Source organism: Hemitrygon akajei, unplaced genomic scaffold, assembly GCF_048418815.1.
Source record: "Hemitrygon akajei unplaced genomic scaffold, sHemAka1.3 Scf000047, whole genome shotgun sequence".
NCBI lineage: Eukaryota > Metazoa > Chordata > Chondrichthyes > Myliobatiformes > Dasyatidae > Hemitrygon > Hemitrygon akajei.
Genome location: NW_027331933.1, coordinates 1,123,091 through 1,147,004, shown reverse-complemented (window position 1 = coordinate 1,147,004; position 23,914 = coordinate 1,123,091). Strand labels below are relative to the sequence as shown.

Sequence of the window (23,914 nt, the reverse complement as noted above, 5' to 3'; positions counted from 1 at the left end):
CTGAGGATCAGATGACATCTCATTCTGGATAAATACGCGGTCTGCTTCAGTATTTTAATACCCGAATCCATGTCTGCGCTGTGTATAAATGGTGAATGTGAGTTCTCAATATTTCCCTATTAGGATGATCTGCTACCTGGATATAAAATTCCCAGGATCTCTGATGGAAAACCCGGTATAGCCAATGACCAAAAGTCCCAATCCCCAATAGGCACTGTGATTCTGCTCAACTCTGATTCCAGGGGGAATAAAACAGATATAACAGCCTGGACACAGGTCCGACGGCCCAGCTAATTCATGCTGATCCAAATGTCTTTTGTGCTTGCTCCATTTTCCCACATCTTTTCCCAAATTTCCCTTATATACTTCTATCCTTTTCCCTGCCCACATCCTCTCAACTTTAAATTTATTTGTGTTTACTGCCTCCTCTGGCTGCATGTAACTGATACCCATCACCCGCCACGTGAATGAATGCCCCTTCGGTCCATATTAAATTTCTGCCTTCGAGTCTTAGACTCCTCTACCCCGGGAAAAAGACTATGACCATCTACCCTATCTACGCCCCTGATTATTTTTAAGTATATGTGTAAGGTCACCCTTCAAGCTCCAATTATCCAGGGCAAACGGTCCCAGACGAACCACATAACAGAAAACCCAACATCCTAGTCCAGTGACATACTGGTCATTCTCCACTAAACTCTTTCCAGCTTAATCAAGTCCATTCTGTAGAACCAGAGCTCCAGAGCAGATAGTGGAGCGGGGGTGAAAATAAATAATGCTAAAAGTTCATGCAAAATCGGAAAGAATCTTTGGTGGTGGTAATAATCTTCTGAGGTGTGTCTATTTCAATACAAAGAGTATTGCGGCGAACGCTGACGAGCTGAGGGCCTGGATTGACACGTGGAATTACGATATTATAGCCACTAGTGAAACTTGGCTGCAGGAGGGGCAGGACTGGCAGCTTAATGTTCCAGAGTTCCAATATTTCAAATGTGGTAGGGGCAGAGGAATGAAGGGTGGGGAAGTAGCATTGCTAGTCATGGAAAATGTTACAGCAGTGCTCAGGCAGGACAGATTAGAGGGCTTGTCTACGGAGGCCATATGGGTGGAGCTGAGAAACAGGAAAGGTATGACGACATTAATGGGGTTGTATTATAGACCACCCAATATTCAGCGAGAATTGGAGGAGTAAATCTGCGGAGAAATAACAGACAACTGCAGGAGACAGAAAGTTGTCATTGCAGGGGATTTTAATTTTCCACACTTTGATTGGGACTCCCATGCTGTTAAAGGTCTAGATGGTTTAGAGTTTGTAAAATGTGTTCAGGAAAGTTTTCTAAATCAATATATAGATGTACCAACTAGGGAGGATGCAATATTAGATCTCCTAATAGGAAATGAGTTAGGACAGGTGTCGGAAATGTGTTTAGGGGAACACTTTGGTTCCAGTGATCATAATACCATTAGGTTCAACGTGGATAAAGATAGATCCGGTCCTCGGGTTGAGGTTCTAAACTGGAAAAAGACAAAATTTGAAGAAATGAGAAAGGATCTAAAAAGCGTGGATTGGGACAGGTTGTTCTCTGGCAAGGGTGTGACTGGTAAGTGGGAGGCCTTCAAAGGAGAAATTTTGACAGTGCAGAGTTTGTATGCTCCTGTCAGGATTAAAGGCAAAGTGAATAATAATAAGGAACCTTGGTTCTCAAGGGATATTGGAACTATGATAAAGATGAAGAGAGAGATGTATGACATGTATAGGCAACAGGGAGAAAATAAGATGCTTGAGGAGTATAAATAGTGCACAAAAATACTTAAGAAAGAAATCAGGAGGGCTAAAAGAAGACAAGAGGTTGCTTTGGCAGTCAAGGTGAAGGTTAATCCAAAGAGCATCTGCAGGTATGTTAAGAGCAAAAGGATAGTAAGGGATAAAATTGGTCCTCTTGAAGATCACAGTGGTCAGAACCAAAAGAAATGGGGGAGATCTTAAACATGTTTTTTGCATCTCTTTTTACTAAGGAAACTGGCATGGAGTGAACGGAAATAAGGCAAACAAGTAGTGAGGTCATGGAACATACAGATTGAAGAGGAGGAGGTGCTTTCTATCTTGAGGAATATCAGAGTAGATAAGTCCCCAGGACCTGACAGAGTGTTCCCTCGGAGCTTGAACGAGACTAGTGTTGAAATTGCAGGGGCCCTGGCAGATAAATTTAAAATGTCGGTATCTACGGGTGTGGATTGAAGGATAGCTCATGTTGTTCCATTGTTTAAAAAAGTACCTAAAAGTAATCCGAGAAATTACAGGCCGGTAAGTTTGACGTCATATCTTTATTTCATTTCCCAGTAGATAGATAAATAGATACTTTATTGTTGCATTAAGATCCCGTGGTCATCATTCAACTGCTGTGATTTATGTGATTGGCATTACTGTGTCTATCCTGTTATTTTACTGGGAGTGAATGTGTCCAGTCACCGGCTTATCGGTATGGTCACCAAGCAGGATGTACGGTTCACAGTAACCAGCACGGTTCCACTCCAAATCTGGTCAGCCAGAGTCACGGCTCCATTGCAGTCTGAATCAGTTTTGCTCAGATCTAAATCATACTCGTATTACCTGCAATTAATCATTTATTTCAGGTAGGAAATCGAAACGAGTAGGGAAAGTACTGAAGAGGATTTTACCAGGCGGATCATTGAGGGAAGATGATCGGGACAAGGGAGGCAATGTACCAAAACAGGGTCAGATTGAGAGCAATGTCCCAGACTGTAGTACGGCCGCAGAGGAAGTGGAGAAAATTCAGCCCAGAGACACCGATCAGGACCCTGGAACCGGCACAAGTGAGGCGACTGTCTGTCAGCCCAGAGATGGTGACGTCAGAGACACCGATCAGGACTCTGGAACCTGCACAAGTGAGGCGACTTCCTGTCAGCCCAGAGACAGTGACGTCAGAGACACCCATCAGGACCCTGGGACCAGCACAAGTGAGGTGACTGCCTGTCAGCCCAGAGACAGTGACGTCAGAGACACCGATCAGGACCCTGGAACCTGCACAAGTGAGGCGACTTCCTGTCAGCCCAGAGACAGTGACGTCAGAGACACCGATCAGGACCCTGGAACCAGCACAAGTGAGGCGACTGCCTGTCAGCTCGGAACCTCTTTAAACACGGAATTGTCAAGTGCCCAACAAAGAGCGGCTGAGTGAAATATGCGGGTGATTTGTTTGCAGAATGTGGCAGAAAGGAGGGTAAATGCGATTCTTTGTTGGAAGGTTGGTCAGAGAGAGGGGGAATGTGTGGTTGTGGTACATGTGGTGTATTGGGCACCCGTTACCCCACTACAGGAAATGTACTACCTGCTCTGAGGATTTCCAGGATGTGCACTGGAGGACATGCAGTTGTCCAGATAAGAGAGTATTTCCAGGATGTGCATTAAGGGAAACGTATTCGCCAGGATGGAGAGAGCATCTCTGGGAAGGGAATATTACCGACAGTCCCAGCATTTATTGCCAATCCAAAATTGAACTAGGTGAGTGGGCCGCATGGGGGATGGACTGGTTTACATTAAATATGGTCCTTTATTAAAGTAATGACTAGGACATCGTTGGTTCGATTTTAAGGTCAGTGTTGGAGATGGAGAATTAATCCATTTTTGTGTCTTTTTTTTGTTGAATTGGGTGAGAGACGTGGAGACGAGGGATATCTGAGTTCAAGCCTGTATTTTCCTTTTTATATTCACAGATCCAGAGTTTACAATCTCTGACCTCCTGGCAGAGGGGGAGGAATATCAACTGTACCAACTGACAAAGTTCTACAGGGACAGACTCCAACAAGCAATTGAAGAAAAGGTTGAAAGACTTGGTTGGATGTTGACAAAGGAGGGACATTTCAGTAGAGAAGAGAATGAGGTGAGTGTAGTGTGTGTATTGTCACAGAACTGTATAGTGTAAGGTGACCAAAATTAATCTTCACGTTCTTGGCGTTCTACATGGCAATGGAGACTTTGATCTCTGACTTGTCTCCAGCAGATCTGGTTTCAGCTGTTAAATTGGGGAGCACTGGGAACTACAGGTTCAGCCTCAGCTTTTTTCCTCTCACACCTGCTGTATTTATCAGTGTGAAATAAGAACAGAGGCTGCATATCTGGACTTTGAACAGGCATTGAGTCTAAAACTAATTTCAAATCTTGTCTGAACCGTCGGGCAGATTCATCACATCTCATTAATCCAGGATGAATATTAAACTGTCAGATTGTAAACTGAGACAACCGGCTTCACTGCTGTACTTGACAGAGGGAAACCTACTAACCGCATCTGGTCTTGGCTCCATGAGTTCCCAAACAATGTGTGGCTGATCTGTCATAGTCCTAGAAAAGTACAGCACAGAATCAGGCCTGTTGGCCCATCTATTTCCATGCTGGAATACTTAACTATGTATTCCTATTGACCTTCACCAGGCCATGGCGCTCTATACCTTTATCATTCATGGATCTATCCAGACTTCTCTTAACCGCTTGTACTGCTTGTGCTGCTAGTTAGTTTCACACTCTTAGCACCCTCTGAGTCAACAGGTTTCACCTTTTTACCCCCTGAACTTTTCATCTTTCACCCTTTACTGATAACCTCTTGTTGCAGTACCTCTTTACCTCAGTACAAAATGCCTGCTTGCATTTATCCTGCCTGTACCCCATGTATCGACAATAGACAATAGGTGCAGGAGTAGGCTATTCGGCCCTTCTAGCCAGCACCGCCATTCACTGTGATCATGGCTGATTATACACAATCAGTACCCCGTTCCTGCCCTCTCCCCATATCCCTTAACCCCGCTATCTATAAGAGCTCTATCTAACTCTCTCTTGAATGCATCCAGAGACTTGACCTCCACTGCCTTCTGGGGCAGAGCATTCCACATATCCACCACTCTCTGGGTGAAAAAGATTTTCCTCAACTCTGTTCGAAATGGCCTCTTATTCTTGAACTGTGGCCTTTAGTTCTGGACTCACCCATCAGCGGGAACAGGCTTCCTGCCTCCAGCGTGTCCAATCCCTTAATAATCTTATATGTTTCAATCAGATCCCTTCTCATTCTTCTAAATTCCAGTGTATACAAGCTCAGTCGCTCCAATCTTTCAACATATGACAGTCCCGCCGTTCCGGGAATTAACCTTGTGAACCTATGATGCACTCCCTCAATAGCAAGAATGTCCTTCCTCAAATTTGGGGACCAAAACTGCACACAATACCCCAGGTAAGGTCTCATCAGGGCCCTGTACAGCTGCAGAAGGACCTCTTTACTCCTATTCTCAATTCAGCTTGTTATAAAGGCCAGCATGCCATTAGCTTTCTTCACTGACTGTTGTACCTGCATGTTTGCTTTCATTGACTGATGTACAAGAGCACCTAGATCTAGATCTCATTGTTCTTCTCGTTGTAATTGTGTAAACTTCTCTGAAATCTCCCCTCAATCTTCCACGTTCCAATTAATAAAGTCCTAACCCAGTCACTCTTTTCTTCTAATCCCGACAACATCCTTGTTTTTTTTTTGTGTGTACTCTTTCAAATTTATTTCCATCTGCCCTGTAGGTAGGTGAGCAGAACTGCACATAATATCCAAATTAGGCCTCAGCAACCTCTTATACAACATCATATCCCATCTACTGTACACAATATTTTCATTTACGAAGGTTAATATGCTAAGAAACTTTATTTCAGATCAGCAACTTGAGCACATTTGCCATCACTTTCAATGACTTATGGACCTTTATTCCCAGATCACTCTGTTCTACCACACTTTTCAGTGCCGTACCGGTCGCTGTGTAATATCTACCCTGCTTGGTCCTTCCAAAGTGCAATTTGCCTGTATTATATTGCATCTGCCCCTTTTAACCCCATTCTCCATTTTGTCTAGATCTCACTGTAAGCTCTTGTAGTCTTCCTCTTTGTCCACTGCACCTTCCCAATGTTGGTGTCATCCGCAAATCTGCTGATTCTGTTAACCATAATTTCATCCAGATCATTGATATAGATGACAAACAACAACGGACACAGCATCGATCCCCGTGACACTGCAGGAGTTTCAGGAGCCAATCAGAAATGCAACAATCTATAGTCACGCTCTGGATTCCTCCAAAAATCTAGTGTCTAATCCAGTTTACTACCTCATCTCGGATGCTGAGCAACTGAAACTTCTTGACCGACCTGAACTTGAAACTTGTCAAATACCGTGCTGAAGTCCATGTAGGAAATATCCACAACCTCGGCCACAGTAAATTTCCTGGCAACCTCCTCGAAAATCTCTAAGATAGGTTAGGCGTGAAAGGTCACGCACAAAGCTGATATCTCATGACCACAAAAAGTCAATAGTTTGACCTAAATGGGAAGCAGAACTCACAAAATACAAAATAAATCTGCTGACTAGCTGATCCCAAAAATCAACAGGTTGTCCTAAAAAGGAAGAAGATCTATAGGTTGTCGTGAAAGGGAAGGGAAAATTACGAAAAAAAGAAATCTGATAACTTGCTGAATATCTAACTAATGAGAGACAGGGACACACCATTTCAGGTCACTCTCCCTGGAGCACACAAACAGTGATTGTCTTGTCCTTGATCTGACCTACTCAGCCATGAGTGGTATTAGAAAATCAAGTGTGTTACACCCGTGAGAGACTCTGTTCTCGTTGGGATTCATTGACGCTGTCTGTAATGAGTCAGACAGGCATTACCCAAAGGTAAGAGGAGTAATCTGTAAATATGATGCTCATCTATAAATTCATCATCTGAAGACGTCTGCTTCACTGGAAAAGCATTAAGTCAAGTCAAGTCACGTTTTATTGTCATTTCGACCATAACTGCTGGCACAGTACACTGTAAAAACGAGACATCATTTTTCAGGACCATGGTGCTACATAAAACAGTACAAAAAATAGACTGAACTACGTAAAAAAATCACAGAAAAAAAAACTACACTAGACTACAGACCTACCCAGGACAGCATAAATTGCACAAAACAGTGCAGGCATTACAATAAATAATAAGCAGGCAATAGGGACAGTAGAGGGCAGTAAGTTGGTGTCAGTCCAGGCTCTGGGTATTGAGGAGTCTGATAGCTTGGGGGAAAGAAACAGTTACATAGTCTGGTTGTGAGAGCCCAAATGCTTTGGTGCCTTTTCCCAGACGGCAGGAGAGAGAAGAGTTTGTATGAGGGGTGCGTGGGGGCCTTCATATTGCTGTTTGCTTTGCTAATGAGCATGTAGTGTAAATGTCCGTAATGGCTGCAGGGTCTTGCGATACGAGATGGTGCAGTTTCCGAACCATGCAGTGATGCAGCCACTCAGGATGCTCTCAATTAAACCCCTGTAGAATGTGATGAGGATGGGAGATGGACTTTCCTCAGCCTTCGCAGAAAGTAGATTCGCTGCGGAGCTTTCTTTGCCATGGAGCTGGAGGGACCAGGTGAGATTCTCCGCCAGGTGAACCCCAAGAAATCTGGTGCTCTTAACGATCTCTACCGAGGATCCGTCGATGTTCAGCGGGGAGTGGTCGCTCCGTGCCCTCCTGAAGTCAACAACCATCTCTTTTGTTTTGTTCACATTCAGGGACAGGTTGTTGGCTCTGCACCAGTCCGTTAGCCGCTGCACCTCCTCTCTGTTAGCTGACTCATAGTTTTCTTAAATTTCTTGTTAAATCTCTTTCACAACTGTAACTCCTCAGACCTGGTAGCAGTGAAAATGAGGGATTATTTTACAGTGCAGTGGACCATCAGGGAATTCTGCTGATTTATTCCATAATTGTTGTCCGTTATTCGTGTTATGGAAAACCTTTCCAATTCCCTACTGGTAACTGTTCTGGAAGATCAATCATTCAAACTCTGGACATCATTCCTCTTATTTCTCAGAGCAATGTCCTAAGCCCATCCATGTTCAGTGGCATCTTCGATTACCTTAATTCCATCATCGGTGTATGTTCTGGTCAGACCACTCGTCTGAGTGCTGCCGGTACCATGTAACCCAGTACTACCTGTCGCATGGTTGGATGGTCGGTGACTAAACCAGCTCCCCCACCAGGCTGGCCTGGTGAGGAGGGTGGCTAGACCCCCTGAAGGATGAAAAACAAGACCTGCCAAAGGGCGGATGACCTCTCTGTTAGGGTCAACGGCCATCTAGCAAAGAAGAGCGGAAGGGGCATCCCTCGCATCGAAGCTTGGTCTGGCCATTCACTGCAACAGAACTTCCCCCAGCCGTCTTGGACCCAACCAGGCTGCTGGATCCGGGAGGGGATGTCGAGAGGGTGGATCTGGACCGGTGCGACGCCCTACTCACCTAAAATCCACTCACGCACACGGTTCCTTTCTGAGGAGTGGGGTACCACCCGACTAACTGACTGAAAGGAACCATCATCCTTCTATGGGATGGAGAGAGAGAGAGGGAGAGAGAGAGAGAGAGAGAGAGAGAGAGAGGAGAGAGAGAGAGAGAGAGAGAGAGAGAGAGAGAGAGAGAGAGAGAGAGAGAGAGAGACGGAGAGAGAGAGAGAGAGATGGAGAGAGAGAGAGAGAGAGAGAGTGAGAGATGTTTCTTGAAGACGGTTCAATGTTTAATTCATAATTCCTCAGTAAATGAGGAAGCCCATTGCCTGCATTCAGGAAGTGATCACCATTTTACGGTATGAGTGCCAGGCAGTAACCATAATACGGCGGCACTGACATTCCTTAATGTTCTGTTGACTTTACACATCGTAAGACCATAAGGCATCAGAACACAAATAGGCCATTAGGCCCATCGATTCTACTCCGCCATTACATCATGGGTGATTTACTATCCCTCTCAACTCCATTCTCCTGCCTTCTCCCAGTGAACTTTGCTGACCTGACTCGTCAAGAAGGTACAAACCTCTGTTTTAAATATACCCAATGACCTGGTCTCCGCAGCTGTCAGTGCCAATGAACTCGACAGATTCACTACTCCTCGGCTAAAGAATCTCCTCACCTCTGTTCTAAATGAACGTCCCTCTATTCCGAGGCTGTTCCGTCTGGTTCTAGACTCCCCCAATTTGAAACATCATCTCCACATCCTCTCAATGCCTTTCAATATTCCACAGGTTACAATAGGATTCCCCCTCATCATTCCACACTCCAGCCAGTCCAGGCGCATCCAGGAATCATTCTCATCAAAATTAGGTTTAATATCACTGGTTCTGTCAGTTGTGATTCCTCTCTGGACTTTCCACAATGCCATCATGTATTTTCGCTGATCAGGGGACGAAAACCGTTCACAATATGCAAGTGCGGTCTGGCCAGTGCTTGTGCTTATATTCTAATCCTCTCGAAATGAACGCTAATATTTGTTTTTGCCTTTCCTAACACCGACTCAACCTGCAAGGAATCCTGCATCAGGTCTCCCGTGACTCTTTAGAACTCTCAAAAATAGTCCATGTCTTCATTATATCTGCAAAGTGTCTGGCCATGTACCTCCCTATACTACATTCCAATTGTCACTGGTTTGTCCATTTTTTCATCGGTTTATGTCCTGCTGCAAAATCCCTGCTTCCTCAACGCTTCCTGTCCTTCCCCATGTCTTCGTAAGTGCACAATCTTGTCCATAAAGCCTTCAAATCATTGACATAACGGAAAAAGGAATTGTCCCAAAACCAACCGCTGCAGAACACCACTGGTCACCAACATCCAACAAGAAAAAGCCCCATTTGTTCCCATTCTGAGCTTCCTGACAGTCAGACAAAATCTGTCTGGAGAAAATCATGGATCCTCCATCAATGCTAGTATCCTGTCGTCCCCTGTCTTGTTAAATGGCGTCATGTGGGACACCTGGTCAAAGGTCCTCGGGAAGTCCAAGTAAACAACTTGCACTGACTATCCGTTGTCAACCCAGCATGCTGTTCTCTCAAAAAATTCCAACAGTTCTGTCAGGCAAGATTCCCTTCCATGGATTTTGGCCTTTTTCTTATCATGTGCGTCCAAATACCCCGAAACCTTTTCCTCAATTATCGACTGCTGACATCTTCCCAAACGCTGATCAGACAAAATGGCCTATAGTTTAAAATGATCAGTCCTCCGGAACCATTCCAGAATCTAGTGATTCTTGAGTGATCATTACTAATGTCTCCACAATCTCTTCAGCCTCCTTTTTCAGAAGCAATTGAGTGCAGTTGATCAGGTCTTGTAGCTTTAGTTTTTGGTTTGTTGGGTGGTAGAGTTGGTCTCCTAACTTGGTGTGACTGGGTAGTCTTGTTTTGACTGGTGGGTTTGGAGCTCCTTTCCGGGGAACGCGCTAAGATGGTAGCACAATATTAATATGCAGCAGCCTCTCTGGACTATGGATTTGGGGATTACAAAACGTTATGTGAATTTTCTGGTGTAGTCTGTTTTGTCATATGCTTTTGTGATATCATTCTGAGAAACGTTGTCTCATTTTTTAACTGCATTGCTTTTGTGGTTTCTAAATCACAATAAACTGAAACGGAACTGAACTGAACTAACTCATCTATCTTCAGAACTTTCAGCTTCCCGAGCTCCTTCTCCTTAATAATTGCAAATTCACTCACTTCTGCCACTTGACATTCTCAAATATCTGGCACGTTCTAGTGTATTTTTTACAGTGAAGACTGACGCAAAATACTTACTAATACCTTTTGTCATTTCTGTGTCCCCTGACAGTACCTCTCCACTGTCATTTTCCAGTGGCCCAAAATCCACTTTCCTCTCCTTCACTCTTCATATATCAGACAGACCTCTTGGTGAGCTATTTTACGTTGTTCGCTAGCCTACCTTCATTTTCCATATTTTCTCTACTTACGTCTTTTTAATTGCCTTCTGTTGGTTTGTAAAAGCATCCCAGTCCTCCAGCTTTCTACTATATTTTGTAATATTATGTCCCCTCTCCTTTGCTTTTGTGCTGCTTTGACTCTCTTGTCAGCCGTGGTTGATCATCCTCCCTTTAGAATAATTCTTCATCTTTGTGATCATTTGTCCTGAGCCTTCTTAATTGGGCCGAAAAACTTCAGCCATTGTCCCTGTTAGTCATGTTCGAATATATTTTTGCCCAGGTCTTCTCCTATGCCTCTGTAATTCCTTTATCCAACTGTCACACTGATCCATCTGACTTTACCTTCTCCCTCTCAAACTGCAGTGTGAGCTTTGCTATTTTATGATCACTGCCTCTTAAGGGATTATTTACCAGAAGCTCCCCAATCAAATCTGGTGCAATACACAAATCCATATCCGTCTTTCCTATAGTGGGATCAACCATAGGCTTCTCTCAAAAGCCATCGCATAGGCATTCTATAAATTCCCTCACTCGGGATTCAACACTGACCTGATTTTCCAAAGCTACCTGCATATTGAAATTCCCCATGACTATTTTCACATTCACCTTTTGCATGCCTCTTCCCTCTCCTGTTGTAATTTGTAGGTCACATCCTGGCTACTGTTAACAGGCCTGTATCATCAGGGTCATTTTACTTATGCAGTTTCTTAACATCTACATCGTCCAATCCGATATCACCTCTTTCTCAGGACTTTTCATTTTTAATGACAGCAGCTTCGACCCAACACTTTCATCTACCTGCGTATCCTTTCGATTCAATATTTATCCTTGGATTTAAGCACCCAACTATAAACTTTTGTCAGCCACGATTCAGTGATGCCCGCCATCCATTTGTTTTTGCTCTCTCTCTCCCCTCTCTTCCGTTCTTGTTGTCACATCTTGTTGATGTAATGCTGCACATTGACAGATCGAGGAAATTAATCACATTGCATCTACAGCAGGGTGTCAGTAAATCTTTATTCTTTCACAATATTGATTTAGAATTTCCTTCAGTTACTGTTTCTCTGTTAATGACTGAACCCAGGGAGGATGAGGCAGCAGCCCAGTGACTGCATCTGTTCTGATGCTACTGCGGCCATGAACAGATACTTTCCTGCACATTCTCCATGTCTGTCTGTCTGCTCCACAATAAATTCATTGTTTCCTTTTATAGAAAGTCACTGAGCTGACAGAGAAGGGAAACCGGACGGAGGGTTCCAGACTCTTCCTCAGTTTGGTGATGGGAAAAGGCTCCCGGGCCCAGAGGGCAATGTGGGAATCCTTTGTGACATGGAGGACTGAGTTACCGAAGTTGGACAGGATACTGAGGGAAATACAGGAACTCGGTATGTTAAAGCCACGCACTGAACACAAAGCACATTAAGATAAACATTTTAGTTAATTTAATTATTATAGCTGTTTCCATGGATGTTTTTTTAAAAATATTTAAACAGGTCCTGATCCACAGGAATACATGAACGTCGCCCAAGGATTATCTGAATTACCCACTCAACTGATCGGTGAGTGATCAAATGCACAGTTCAAACCACTTCTCAAATGTTAGTCTGTGACTTGGCAAAACTTGGGAATCAAAATTCGCCATTAATCATTCGCTGATCTCTGGATTCAAGTAACAATTCAAAGAATCTCTCTTTGCAGCCTGAATATTCTACAATATATTTTTCTATTAATCCAGCTGTTGGTTCTGCTGAATCCATGTAGACCACATCTACTACCGTACCTTCATCAATTACTTTTTGTTACCTCTTCAAAAAACTCAATTAGCTTCGTGAGGCACGACCTTCCCTTCACAAAGCCATGTTGACCCAGACAGTAAATTCCAGGCACCCACAACTCTGTTAAAAAACTACCCACAATTGCTGTAAATTTACCCCATCTCACCTTAACCAAATGCCGTTTGGTATTAGACACCAGTCTTATGTAAAAATAAACAAACAAAATAAAGGCTGTCGACCCAAACTCTTATCTCTCAAACTTGTACACCTCAGTCAGATCTCTATTCTTCCACCAGAGTAAACAAACCAAGTTTATCAAACCTCTACTTGTAGCACGGGGGACGTCACGTGATGACGTAGGATCTAGACGCTGGAACCCAGCTCTCCCGTAAAAAGTTAATAAATTAATGTTTAAATGAAGAAAAGTTAGTCAATACTTTCTAAAAGTTACTTATAAACTACTCCGGATTGTGTCAAGCTATGCCTCAAGGAAGGAAGATGAAGAAAACTAATACCGGGAAGACTACGCAAGTTGGAACAAGAACAAGGCCTACATCTACCGAGGAACCGCGGTCTCAGGTACATTATACCACCGGCGATACGGAACAGGAGACTGCGGCAACAGCGGCCATTTTTAAAGGAAAAGACCATCGTGAACTGCGCAAACGTGAAGGATTGAGCATGCGCAAACAGGAGCAACAAGAACTACAAAGCCCAGCTACCACTGCAGCTGAAAGTGATAGCGAATCGGAGGGAGAGTCAGATCTTTCGGAAAGATCAGACGAAGAGGGAGTTAAAAGTCCTTCTAGAAATATAGAAAAGACTTTGAGGCAAATAATGCGTAAATTAGACACATTAAAAGTAATTAAAAATAATCAAAAAATACTCAAAAAAAGGACCAATATGGAAATTATGCTTGATAAAATGACAAAGAGACAGGAAAAAATGGAAAAAAGAATTACGGACCTGGAAACTACAACAGAAGACATGGTTGAAAGAATGGACAAAATGGAAAATGAAAATACTGCTTGGACATCAGAAAGAAAACAATTTATGGAAAAAATTGATAAGCTCGAAAATTTCAGTAGACGAAATAATATTAAAATTGTTGGACTTAAAGAAGATATAGAAGGAGAAGATCCAATAATTTTTTTTCAAAAATGGATCCCTGAAAAATTGGAAATGGAAAGAGAAACTCCAATTGAGATTGGAAGGGCTCATAGATCCTTAAGGTCAAGACCTCGAGCTGATCAAGACCCACGAACAATTTTGATAAAATGCTTAAGATACCAAGACAAAGAAAAGATCCTGAAGGCCGCTGCCCAAAGTGCCAAAAATAGAAACAGGCCACTGATGATAGCAGGGAAACCAATTCTTTTTTATCCTGATATAAGTTACAACTTGTTGAAGAGAAAGAAGGAATTTAACCCAACGAAAAAAGTCCTATGGGAAAGGGGTTATAAATTTACAATGCGTCATCCAGCAACACTGATAATTTTTTTGAAGGAGGGAAAAATTTTTTTTTCCGATTATCGAAAAGTGGAGGAGTTTGTACAAGAACTTCCATCTATTTGCTAATTACACATAGAGGCTTCTGAACGTAATGGATTAAAGATGAAGATAGACCCAACGAACAGAAGTGATGGACATTTATGGATAATATAGAAGAGAAAAGCAAAATTTTAGAAATACTAAATGAGAATAGTATTTTTTTTTCTCTTCTTATACATATACTTTTTTATGTTGCGGGGGAGCTGGGAAGCTTTGGATCGGTTACTGCGGGATTCACGTGTGTAATCATGGCGGTTGCCATGACCCGTACAGCAGAGGGGGGTAATGTGTTTTTTTTCCACAACATTAGTAGGGGGGTATTTTGTTTGTTTCTTTATATTTTAATTTTCTTCTATCTTTTTGCCTGGATGATTGGTGGGGACACACATAGCAACATGGAGATTTTTATAAAGATTTCCCAGGATACCACGAAAGTTGAAAGAGTAGGTATTATTATAGATTGGAGTAATATAATTTAAAAAATGACTAATCTACTAAATTTTTTAAGTTTTAATGTTAATGGGCTTAATGGGCCAGTAAAAAGAAAAAGAATTTTAACATATATTAAAAAAATGAAAACAGATATGGCTTTTTTACAAGAAACTCATTTAACAGACATAGAACATCAGAAATTAAAAAGAGACTGGGTTGGAAATGTTATTGCAGCTTCATTTAATTCAAAGGCGAGAGGAGTTGCAATTTTGGTTAACAAAAATCTACCAATTCAAATACAAAACGTATTAATTGATTCGGCGGGGAGATATCTAATTATACACTGTCAAATTTTTTCAGAACTATGGACCCTTATGAACATTTATGCACCAAATGAAAATGATGTAAAATTCATCCAGGAGGTCTTTTTGAATTTGGCTAATGCACATGATAAAATATTAATAGGTGCAGATTTTAATTTTTGTCTAGATCCAGTTTTAGATAGATCAACAAAGGTTGTTACAAAATCAAAAGCAGTAAAATTAACTCTATCATTGATGAAAGACAAATATGATTGATATATGGAGAAGAATTAATCCAAAAGAAAGAGATTATTCATTTTATTCAAATAGACATAAAACATATTCAAGGATAGATTTTTTCCTATTATCAATGAATATTCAAGATAGAGTGAAAAATGTGGAATACAAAGCAAGAATATTGTCAGATCATTCTCCTTTAATAATGACAATGAGAATGATAGATAAAGAGGAATCAATTTATAGGTGGAGATTTAATTCAATATTATTAAACCGGCAAGATTTTTGTGATTTTATGAAAAAACAGATTCATTTCTTTTTAGATATAAATTCACATTCAGTTGATGATAAATTTATAGTGTGGGAAGCAATGAAGGCATACTTGAGAGGTCAGATAATAAGTTATACTTCTAAAATTAAGAAGGAATATATGATAGAAATAGATCAATTGGAAAAAGAGATTACAAAATTAGAAAAAGAATCCCAAAGAAATATGACAGAAGAAAAACGAAGACAACTTATTAACAAGAAGTTAAAATATAATACGCTCCAAACATATCGAACAGAAAAAGCAATTATGAGAACTAAACAAAGATATTATGAACTAGGTGAAAGATCACATAAAGTTCTTGCATGGCAGCTAAAAACAGACCAGACTTCTAAAACAATAAATGCAATTCGAACAAGAGTAAATAAAATTACTTATAAACCTTTAGAAATTAATGAAGCTTTTAAGAATTTTTATTCTGAGTTGTACAAATCAGAATCACAAAATGACAATGTCAAGATAGAAAGGTTTTTATCACAAATAACTCTTCCAAAATTAAATACAGAAGAACAGAAGGGATTAGATATGCCTTTTACATTGAAAGAGGTCGAAGAAGCCCTAGGATCACTTCAAAGTAATAAATCTCCAGGAGATAGATAGATAGATAGATAGATACTTTATTCATCCCCATGGGGAAATTCAACTTTTTTCCACTTTTTGAGAAGATGGTTTTCCACCTGAATTCTATAAAAAGTTTAAAGATTTATTAATTCCTCCTCTTATGGACTTAATACATCAAGCAGAAAGAACGCATAAACTTCCAGAATCTTTTTCGACAGCTATTTTAATAGTATTGCCAAAAAAGATAGAGATCTTTTAAAGCCATCATCATATAGACCGATTTCTTTATTAAATACTGATTATGAAATACTAGCAAAAATCTTATCTAATAGATTATCTAAATGCTTATCAAAATTAGTACATATGGATCAAACAGGATTTATTAAAAATAGACTATCAGCAGATAATGTAACTCGCTTATTTAGTATAATTCATTTAGCACAGAAGAGGGAGGAAATGAGCGTGGCACTTGCTTTAGATGTAGAAAAGGCATTTGATAGATTGGAGTGGGATTTTTTATTTAAGGTATTGGAAAAATATGGATTAGGAGTATCTTTTATAAAATGGATTAAAACCTTAAATACTAATCCCAAAGCTAAAGTAGTGACAAATGGTCAAATTTCAACACCATTTCAGTTAACAAGGTCAACTAGGCAAAGTTGTCCATTATCACCTGCTTTATTTGTGTTGGCGATAGAGCCATTAGCTGAATTGATTAGAATGGACCCAGATATTAAGGGTTTTAGAGTCAATCAGGAAGAATACAAGATTAACTTATTTGCTGATGATGTTCTGCTTTATCTAACAAACCCATTGCAATCGTTGCGTAAATTATCTTCTAGATTGGAAGAATATGGGAAAGTATCAGGTTATAAAATAAATTGGGATAAAAGTGAAATTTTATCTCTTACTAAAGGAGATTATAATCAATGTCGATTAATAACCCAATTTAGATGGCCGGCAAATGGTATAAAATATTTAGGTGTAAGAGTTGATAATGATATAAAGAGCATATACAAATTAAATTACTTACCACTATTGAAAAAAATTCAAGAAGATCTTGATAAATGGATGGTATTACCAATAACATTAGCAGGTAGAGTAAATACCATAAAAATGAATATATTCCCTAGATTACAATACTTATTTCAATCACTACCAATACAATTACCCCAGAAGTTTATTCAAGAGCTGAATAAATATGTGAGGAAGTTTCTTTGGAAAGGTAAGATGTCAAGAATATCGTTGGAAAAATTGACATGGAAATTTGAGCTAGGAGGGTTACAACTTCCAAATTTTAAGAATTATTATAAAGCAAATCAACTTAGATTTATTGCATCTTTTTTTTTGAGAAAGATAAACCGGCATGGATCAGAATAGAACTAGATAAAATAGGAGAAAACATACCAGAAGACTTTATATATGAATGGGAATCTAAATGGATACGGGAAAAGAAAGAATCTCCTATATTAAAACATTTGATTGATTTATGGAATAAGATAAATGTTGACGATGAGACAAAGAAATCCTTATTAGCAAAGAGATCTTTAATTCAAAATAGACATTCCTTTTACAATGGATAATCAACTTTTATATAATTGGTTTCAAAAAGGGATTAGATATATAGGAGATTGTTTTGAAGGAGGTATATTAATGTCATTTGATCAATTAAAGAAAAAATATAAAATATCAAACAACACTCTTTTTTGTTACTTTCAACTAAGGGCTTATTTAAGAGAAAAGTTAGGTCAAACAATGTTATTACCGAAACCCAATGAAATAGAAACTTTAATTCAAAAAGGAAAGATTAAAAAAATTATCTCTTGTATGTATAATTTGATTCAAAAACAGGCAATTAAACAAGGAGTTCATAAGTCAAGACAAAAATGGGAAAGTGATTTGAATATCAAAATTGAAGAAAAAAACTGGTCAAGACTGTCTTGAGAGTATGACAAATACAATAAACGTTCGATTAAGATTAGTGCAATACAATTTTTTACATCAACTAAACCCACATTTATCTGATCAGTGTTTCCGATGTAACCAAGTAATTGGTACTTTTTTACATTCTACTTGGTCTTGTTCTAAAATTCAACCTTTTTGGACAAATTTAAGAGTTTTATTGGAACAAATTATTGGAATACAACTTCCACACAATCCAATATTACTTTTACTAGGTGATATTGAAGGGATAAAACCGATATCCAAATTGAATAAATATCAGAAAGAATTTATAAAAATTGCATTGGCAGTAGCCAAAAAAGCTATTGCAGTGACTTGGAAATCGGATACATATCTAAGTATAGATCGTTGGAAGAACGAAATTTATGGCTGTATTCCACTTGAAAAAATTACTTATAATTTAAGAGATAAATATGAAACATTTTTGAAAATTTGGCGCCCTTATTTACAAAAGACAGGATTAAATATATAGGTGCTCCGAAGATGAAGTAATTGGTTACTTGGGGAAATAAATAAATATATATACTAAAGTTATTACGAACTCCGTAGAGCATGTGGGGATCTTCCGATATCCAGGCACTCTTTCTTACATTTTTTTTTCCTTTTTTTTTCTATAGGGATGTTAGGGGAGGGGCTAAGGGGAGGGGGGAAGGGTATATATTTTTTTCTTTCTGTAATCATTTGAAAACTCAATTAAAAAAGTTTTTTTTTAAAGAAGAATGAACTAGGGCGTTAGGTGAAGTTGGGCAGTGATGTTGTTCATCTGAACTTTGGTAAAGTCTGTATACTAAAGTTATATATATACTAAAGTTATTATGAACTCCATGGAGCATGTGGGGATCTTCCAATATCCAGGCATTCCTTTTTTTTTCTTTTTTCTTTCTTTCTTATTTTTTCAACAGGGATGTTAGGGGGGAGGTGTTAAGGGGAGCGGGAATGGGTAACACATTTTTTTTTTCTTCACACACATTTATTTTGTAACTATTTGAAAAACTTGTAGCAATGTCATCGAATCCAGGCAACACCCTGACGAACCTGTTCTGCACCCTCTCCAATCCTTCCAAGAGCTGGACAATCAGAAGTGAACACAATACTCCCGATGCTCCCTAAAACCGTAAGATCTAGGAGCAGAATTAAATCATTCGGCTCAGTGAATTTGCTCTTCAATTCCTCTCTACCCCATTATCCCAGTAAACGTTGAAACTTTTCCTAATCAGGAACATATCGACCTGCATTTTAAATATACTCAATGAAGTGTCTTCTTCAGACGTCTGTGGCAATAATTTCACCGATTCACCACCCGCCAGCCAAGAAATTTCTCCCCGTTTGGGTCCCCGGCAGCTAGGACAATTCCCCACAGTTCTCAAGCATGTTAATTTTCTGTATGAGCCTCCCATGTGGGACCTTGTCAAACACCCTACCAATATACAAGTAGACAATATCCATGTGTAACTTCATCCATCACCTTTGTCACCTCCTGGAGGAACTCAATCAAGCTGGCAAGACGCAAACCCGACCAGAAGCCTTGCTACTGAACCCCAAACCACCTCATACATCCTCTCTGTCATACACCCATGGGGCAGAACATATAAAAGGCTGAAGGTATGTACCACCAGTCTCAACGAGAGCTTTATTTTGCATTTATAAGACTACTAAATGGTCACCTACTATGTTATTTTTAGCTCTTAATAATAATAAGACAATTTTATATCTAAAATCATAGCATCGTACATCCCGTAACTAATAACAACTCAGATAACAACTTAGATAACCGCAATATACTCACAGGACAGTAGACAGAATACCGTTCGGGTTTGAAAAACAGATAAAAGATTATGTAATTCTATTTCAAACCCTGTGGAAAGCAGAAATCTTTCAGTGTTTTATTGTCTATCAAAAAAAACACATCTGATTCTGTTCCTCATGTGTTTAAGAGAAGTTCCAAATATATATAAAATTCATAAATACTTGTGACATTTTTGCAACATCTGATGAAGCATTCGCGTAAATTAAGCGTCCTATTAACAACCACAGAGGAACATTGACCATTATCAAAATAAATGGAGGGATTTTCCAGAGGGACTCACTAAGCCCACTATGGTTTTGTCTAGCTTTAAGCCCACACATAATTTACTGAAACAGACAAAAATCAGGTATCTAATCAGAAAAAATTACGAATTATACCTTGACACAGCTATACATTGATGATTTTAAATTATTTGCTCTTGCATCAGTAAAGCTGAAACAAATAATTCAAATAATGGAACTAATTTCCAAATATATAAGCATGAACTTTAGACTAGGAAAGTACAGAACATGATTAAACATAAAGAAAGGTGCAATAGAACCGGTAGAATATCAAACAGAGCATCGGGATGCAATGCAACAGAATATGAAATGTATATTTAGAATATCAATAAGCAAAGAAAATAGATAATCGTGTGATAAAGGAAAACCTTCCAACAAAATTTACTTCAAGGCTGAAGAAAATCTGAATTTACTGCAAGGCTGAACAAACTTTGAATTTACATCGAGGATCAAGAAAATCTGCCAATCAGAGCTGAACAGTAAAAATATAACAAAGGTAGTAAACATTCACTGTGCCCATATTGACGTATTGGTTTGGTATAATATCCTGCTCTGAAACGGATCTGGAAATATGCAAAGAAAAATAACTTAAATAACAATTTCTAGAAAACACCATGTGCACTGGAAAGCGCATAGATTGATATGAACGAGGACAGTATGAGGATGATGAATAACAGATCTAAAAAAATGAGACAACAGCCAGATAAAAATTTTCAGGATCAGGGTTAACATCATGGACACATGTCGTGAAAATTGTTTTTCTGCGCCAGCAGCACTATTACAGTAAAGCGTGTGCAATGAGCATGTATTTATGTATACAATTGTGGAAATAGAATTGTATCAGCATGACTTAATCAGTCTGATGGCCTGATGGAAGAATCTGTCGTGGAACCTGTTGGTCCTGGCTTTAACACTGCGGTACCATTTACCGGATGGTAGCAGCTGGAACAGTTTGTGCTTAGTGAGACTTGGGTCCAGAATGATCCTTCGGGCACTTTTTACCCCTGTATCTGAAATGACCTGAATAGTAGGAAGTTCACATCTACAGATGTACTGGGCTGTCCACACCACTCTCTGCAGAGTCCTGCGATTGAGAGTACAGTTCCCATACCAGGCAGTGATGCAGCCAGTCAGGATGCACAAAATTGTGCCCCTATTGAAAATCGTTAGCATTTAGGGGCCCATCCCAAATGTCCGCAACCATCTGTTTTTCTGTTTTTCTTTTTTTTTTTTGTTCAGACTAGAGAATATGCCAGGCAGGATGTTGGAATGCTCCTCTTGCAGGATGTGGGAAGTCAGGGAGACATCCGGTGTCCCTGACAACGATACCTGCAAGAAATGCATCCAGCTGCAGCTCCTAACAGACCGCATTAGGGGACCGGAGCAGGAGGTGGATGACCTCCGGAGCATTCGAAAGACTGAGCAGTTTATAGATAGTAGCTTCCAGGAGGTAGTTACACCTATGGAACAGGGCACAGGTAATTGGGTTACCGTCAGTTAATGCAGGGTTCTTCCTGGCCATTCCCCTCCAAAACAGGTATACCAATTTGGATACTGTTGGGGGTAAGGCTTACCTGGGACAAGCTGTGGCAGCTGGATCTCTGCACTGAATCTGGTTCTGCAGTGCAAAACGGGGGGAGGAAGAAGAGGAGAGCGGTAGTGATAGGGGACTCCATAGTCAGGGGTACAGACAGGAGATTCTATGGTCGTGACAGAGACTCCCAGATGGTTTGTTGCCTCCCGGGTGCCAGGGTCAGGGATGTCTCTGATCGCCTGCACAGCATTCTGAGGTGGGAGGGTAATCAGCCAAATTTCGGGGTACACATCGGTACCAATGCCATAGGCAGAAAGAGTCAGGGTGTCCTGAAGAGTGAGTACAGAGAGCTTGAAAAACAGGACATAGAGGGTAGTAATTTCCGGATTGCTGCCTGTGCCACGTCCCAGTGAGGGTAAGAGTGCGATGCTGTGGCAGATGAACACGTGGCTGAGAAACTGGTGTAGGGGGCAGAGTTTCAGATTTCTAGATCATCAGGTCCTCTTCTGGGGCAGGTGGGACCTGTACAAGAGAGAGGGGTTACACCTGAACTACAAGGGGACCAATATACTTGCAGGGAGGTTCGCTAGTGTTATTGGGGAGGGTTTAAAATAGATTGGCAGAGGGATGGGAACCAAAGTGCCAGAGTAGATAGTGGAACGGGGGTAAAAATAAAGGATGTTGGTAGTTCATGCAAAGCCACAAATAGCAAGGTTGTGTGTGGTGGTAATAATCTTCTGAGGTGTGCATATTTCAAACCGTGGAGTATTGTGAGAAAGGCAGATGAGCTGAGGGCCTGGGTTGACACATGGAATTATGACATCATAGCCATTACTGAAAATTGGCTACAGGAGGGGCAGGACTGGCAGCTCAGTGTTCCAGGGTTCCAAAGTTTCAGACATGATAGAGACAGAGGGATAAAGGGTGGGTGGTGGCTTTGCTAGTCAGGGAAAATATTACAGCAGTGCTTCGGCAGGACAGACTAGATGGCTTGTCTACTGAGGCCATATGGGTGGAGCTGAGAAACCGGAAGGTATGACCACATTAATAGGGTTGTATTATGGACTACCCAATAGTCAGCGAGAATTGGAGGAGCAAATCTGCAGAGAGATAACAGACAACTGCAGGAGACAGAAATTTGTGATTGTAGAGGATTTTAATTTTCCACACATTGATTGGGACTCCCATCCTGTTAAAGGTCTGGATGGGTTAGAGTTTGTAAAATGTGTTCAGGAAAGTTTTCTAAATCAATATATAGATATACCAACCAGGGAGGATGCAATATTAGATCTCCGATTTGGAAATGAGTTAGGGCCGGTGACGGAAGTGTGTGTAGGGGAACACTTTCGTTCCAGTGATCATAATGTCATTAGTTTCAACTTGATCATGGATAAAGATAGCTCTGGTCCTCGGGCTGACGTTCTAAACCTGAAAAAGGCCAAATTTGAAGAAATGAGAAGGGATCTAAAAATCGTAGAATGGGACAGGTTGTTCTCTGGCACGGATGTGATTGGTAAGTGGGAGTCCTTCAAAGGAGAAATTTTGAGAGTGTAGAGTTTGTAAGTTCCTGTCATGGTTGAAGGCAAAATGAATAAGAATAAGAAACCTTGGCTATCGAGGGATATTGGAACTCTGATAAAGAGGAAGAGAGAGATGTATAACATGTATAGGCAACAGGGAGGAAATAAGATGCTTGAGGAGTATACAAAGAGTAAGAAAATACTTAAGAAAGAAATCAGGAGGGCTAAAAGAAGACGTGAGGTTGCTTTGCCATTCAGGGTGAAGGATAATCCTAAGAACTTCTACTGGTATGTTAAGAGCAAAAGGATAGTAAGGGATAAAATTGGTCCTCTTGAAGATCAGAGTGGTCGGCTATGTATGGAACCAAAAGAAATGGGGGAGATCTTAAATGGGTATTTTGCATCTGTATTTACTAAGGAAACTGGAATGGAGTCTCTGGAAACAAGGCAAACAAGTAGGGAGGTCATGGACCTTATACAGATTAAAGAGGAGGAGGTGCTTGCTGTCTTGAGGCAAATCAGAGTAGATAAATCCCCAGGACCTGACAGGGTACTCCCTCGGAACTTGAAGGAGACTAATGTTGAAATTGCAGTGGCCCTGGCATAAATATTATGTCGATATCCACGGGTCGGGTGCCAGAGTATTGGAGTTCCGCTCATGCAGTTCCGTTGTTTAAAAACGGCTGAAAAAGTAAGCCATTAAATTATAGGCCGGTAAGTTTGACATCGGTAGTAGGTAAATTATTGGAAGGAATACTAAGACATAGGGTCTCCAGGTATTTGGATAGACAGGGACTTATTAGAAAAAGTCAGTATGGCTTTATGCGTGGTAGGTCATGTTTAACCAATCTATTAGAG

General features: G+C 40.4%; 2 protein-coding genes across 6 annotated transcripts in view; one reads left to right on the top strand and one right to left on the bottom strand.

Moving 5' to 3' along the window:
* LOC140720783 (uncharacterized) overlaps nt 1-23,914 on the bottom strand; it is a 421,256-nt gene that overhangs the window by 283,636 nt on the left and 113,706 nt on the right. The gene's annotated exons all lie outside the window — the stretch shown is intronic.
* The window catches only part of LOC140720779 (NACHT, LRR and PYD domains-containing protein 3-like), a 68,215-nt gene that overhangs the window by 25,683 nt on the left and 18,618 nt on the right, over nt 1-23,914 (top strand). For 2 of the 3 annotated variants that reach the window (XM_073035616.1, XM_073035615.1), the window contains exons 4-6: nt 3,736-3,902; nt 11,980-12,151; nt 12,260-12,325. In XM_073035616.1, coding sequence (XP_072891717.1) covers nt 3,736-3,902; nt 11,980-12,151; nt 12,260-12,325 — 405 coding nt within the window. Of the gene's footprint in view, nt 1-3,735; nt 3,903-11,979; nt 12,152-12,259; nt 12,326-18,881; nt 19,517-23,914 lie in introns of those variants that run through there. The other variant, XM_073035617.1, reaches the window with a different exon arrangement.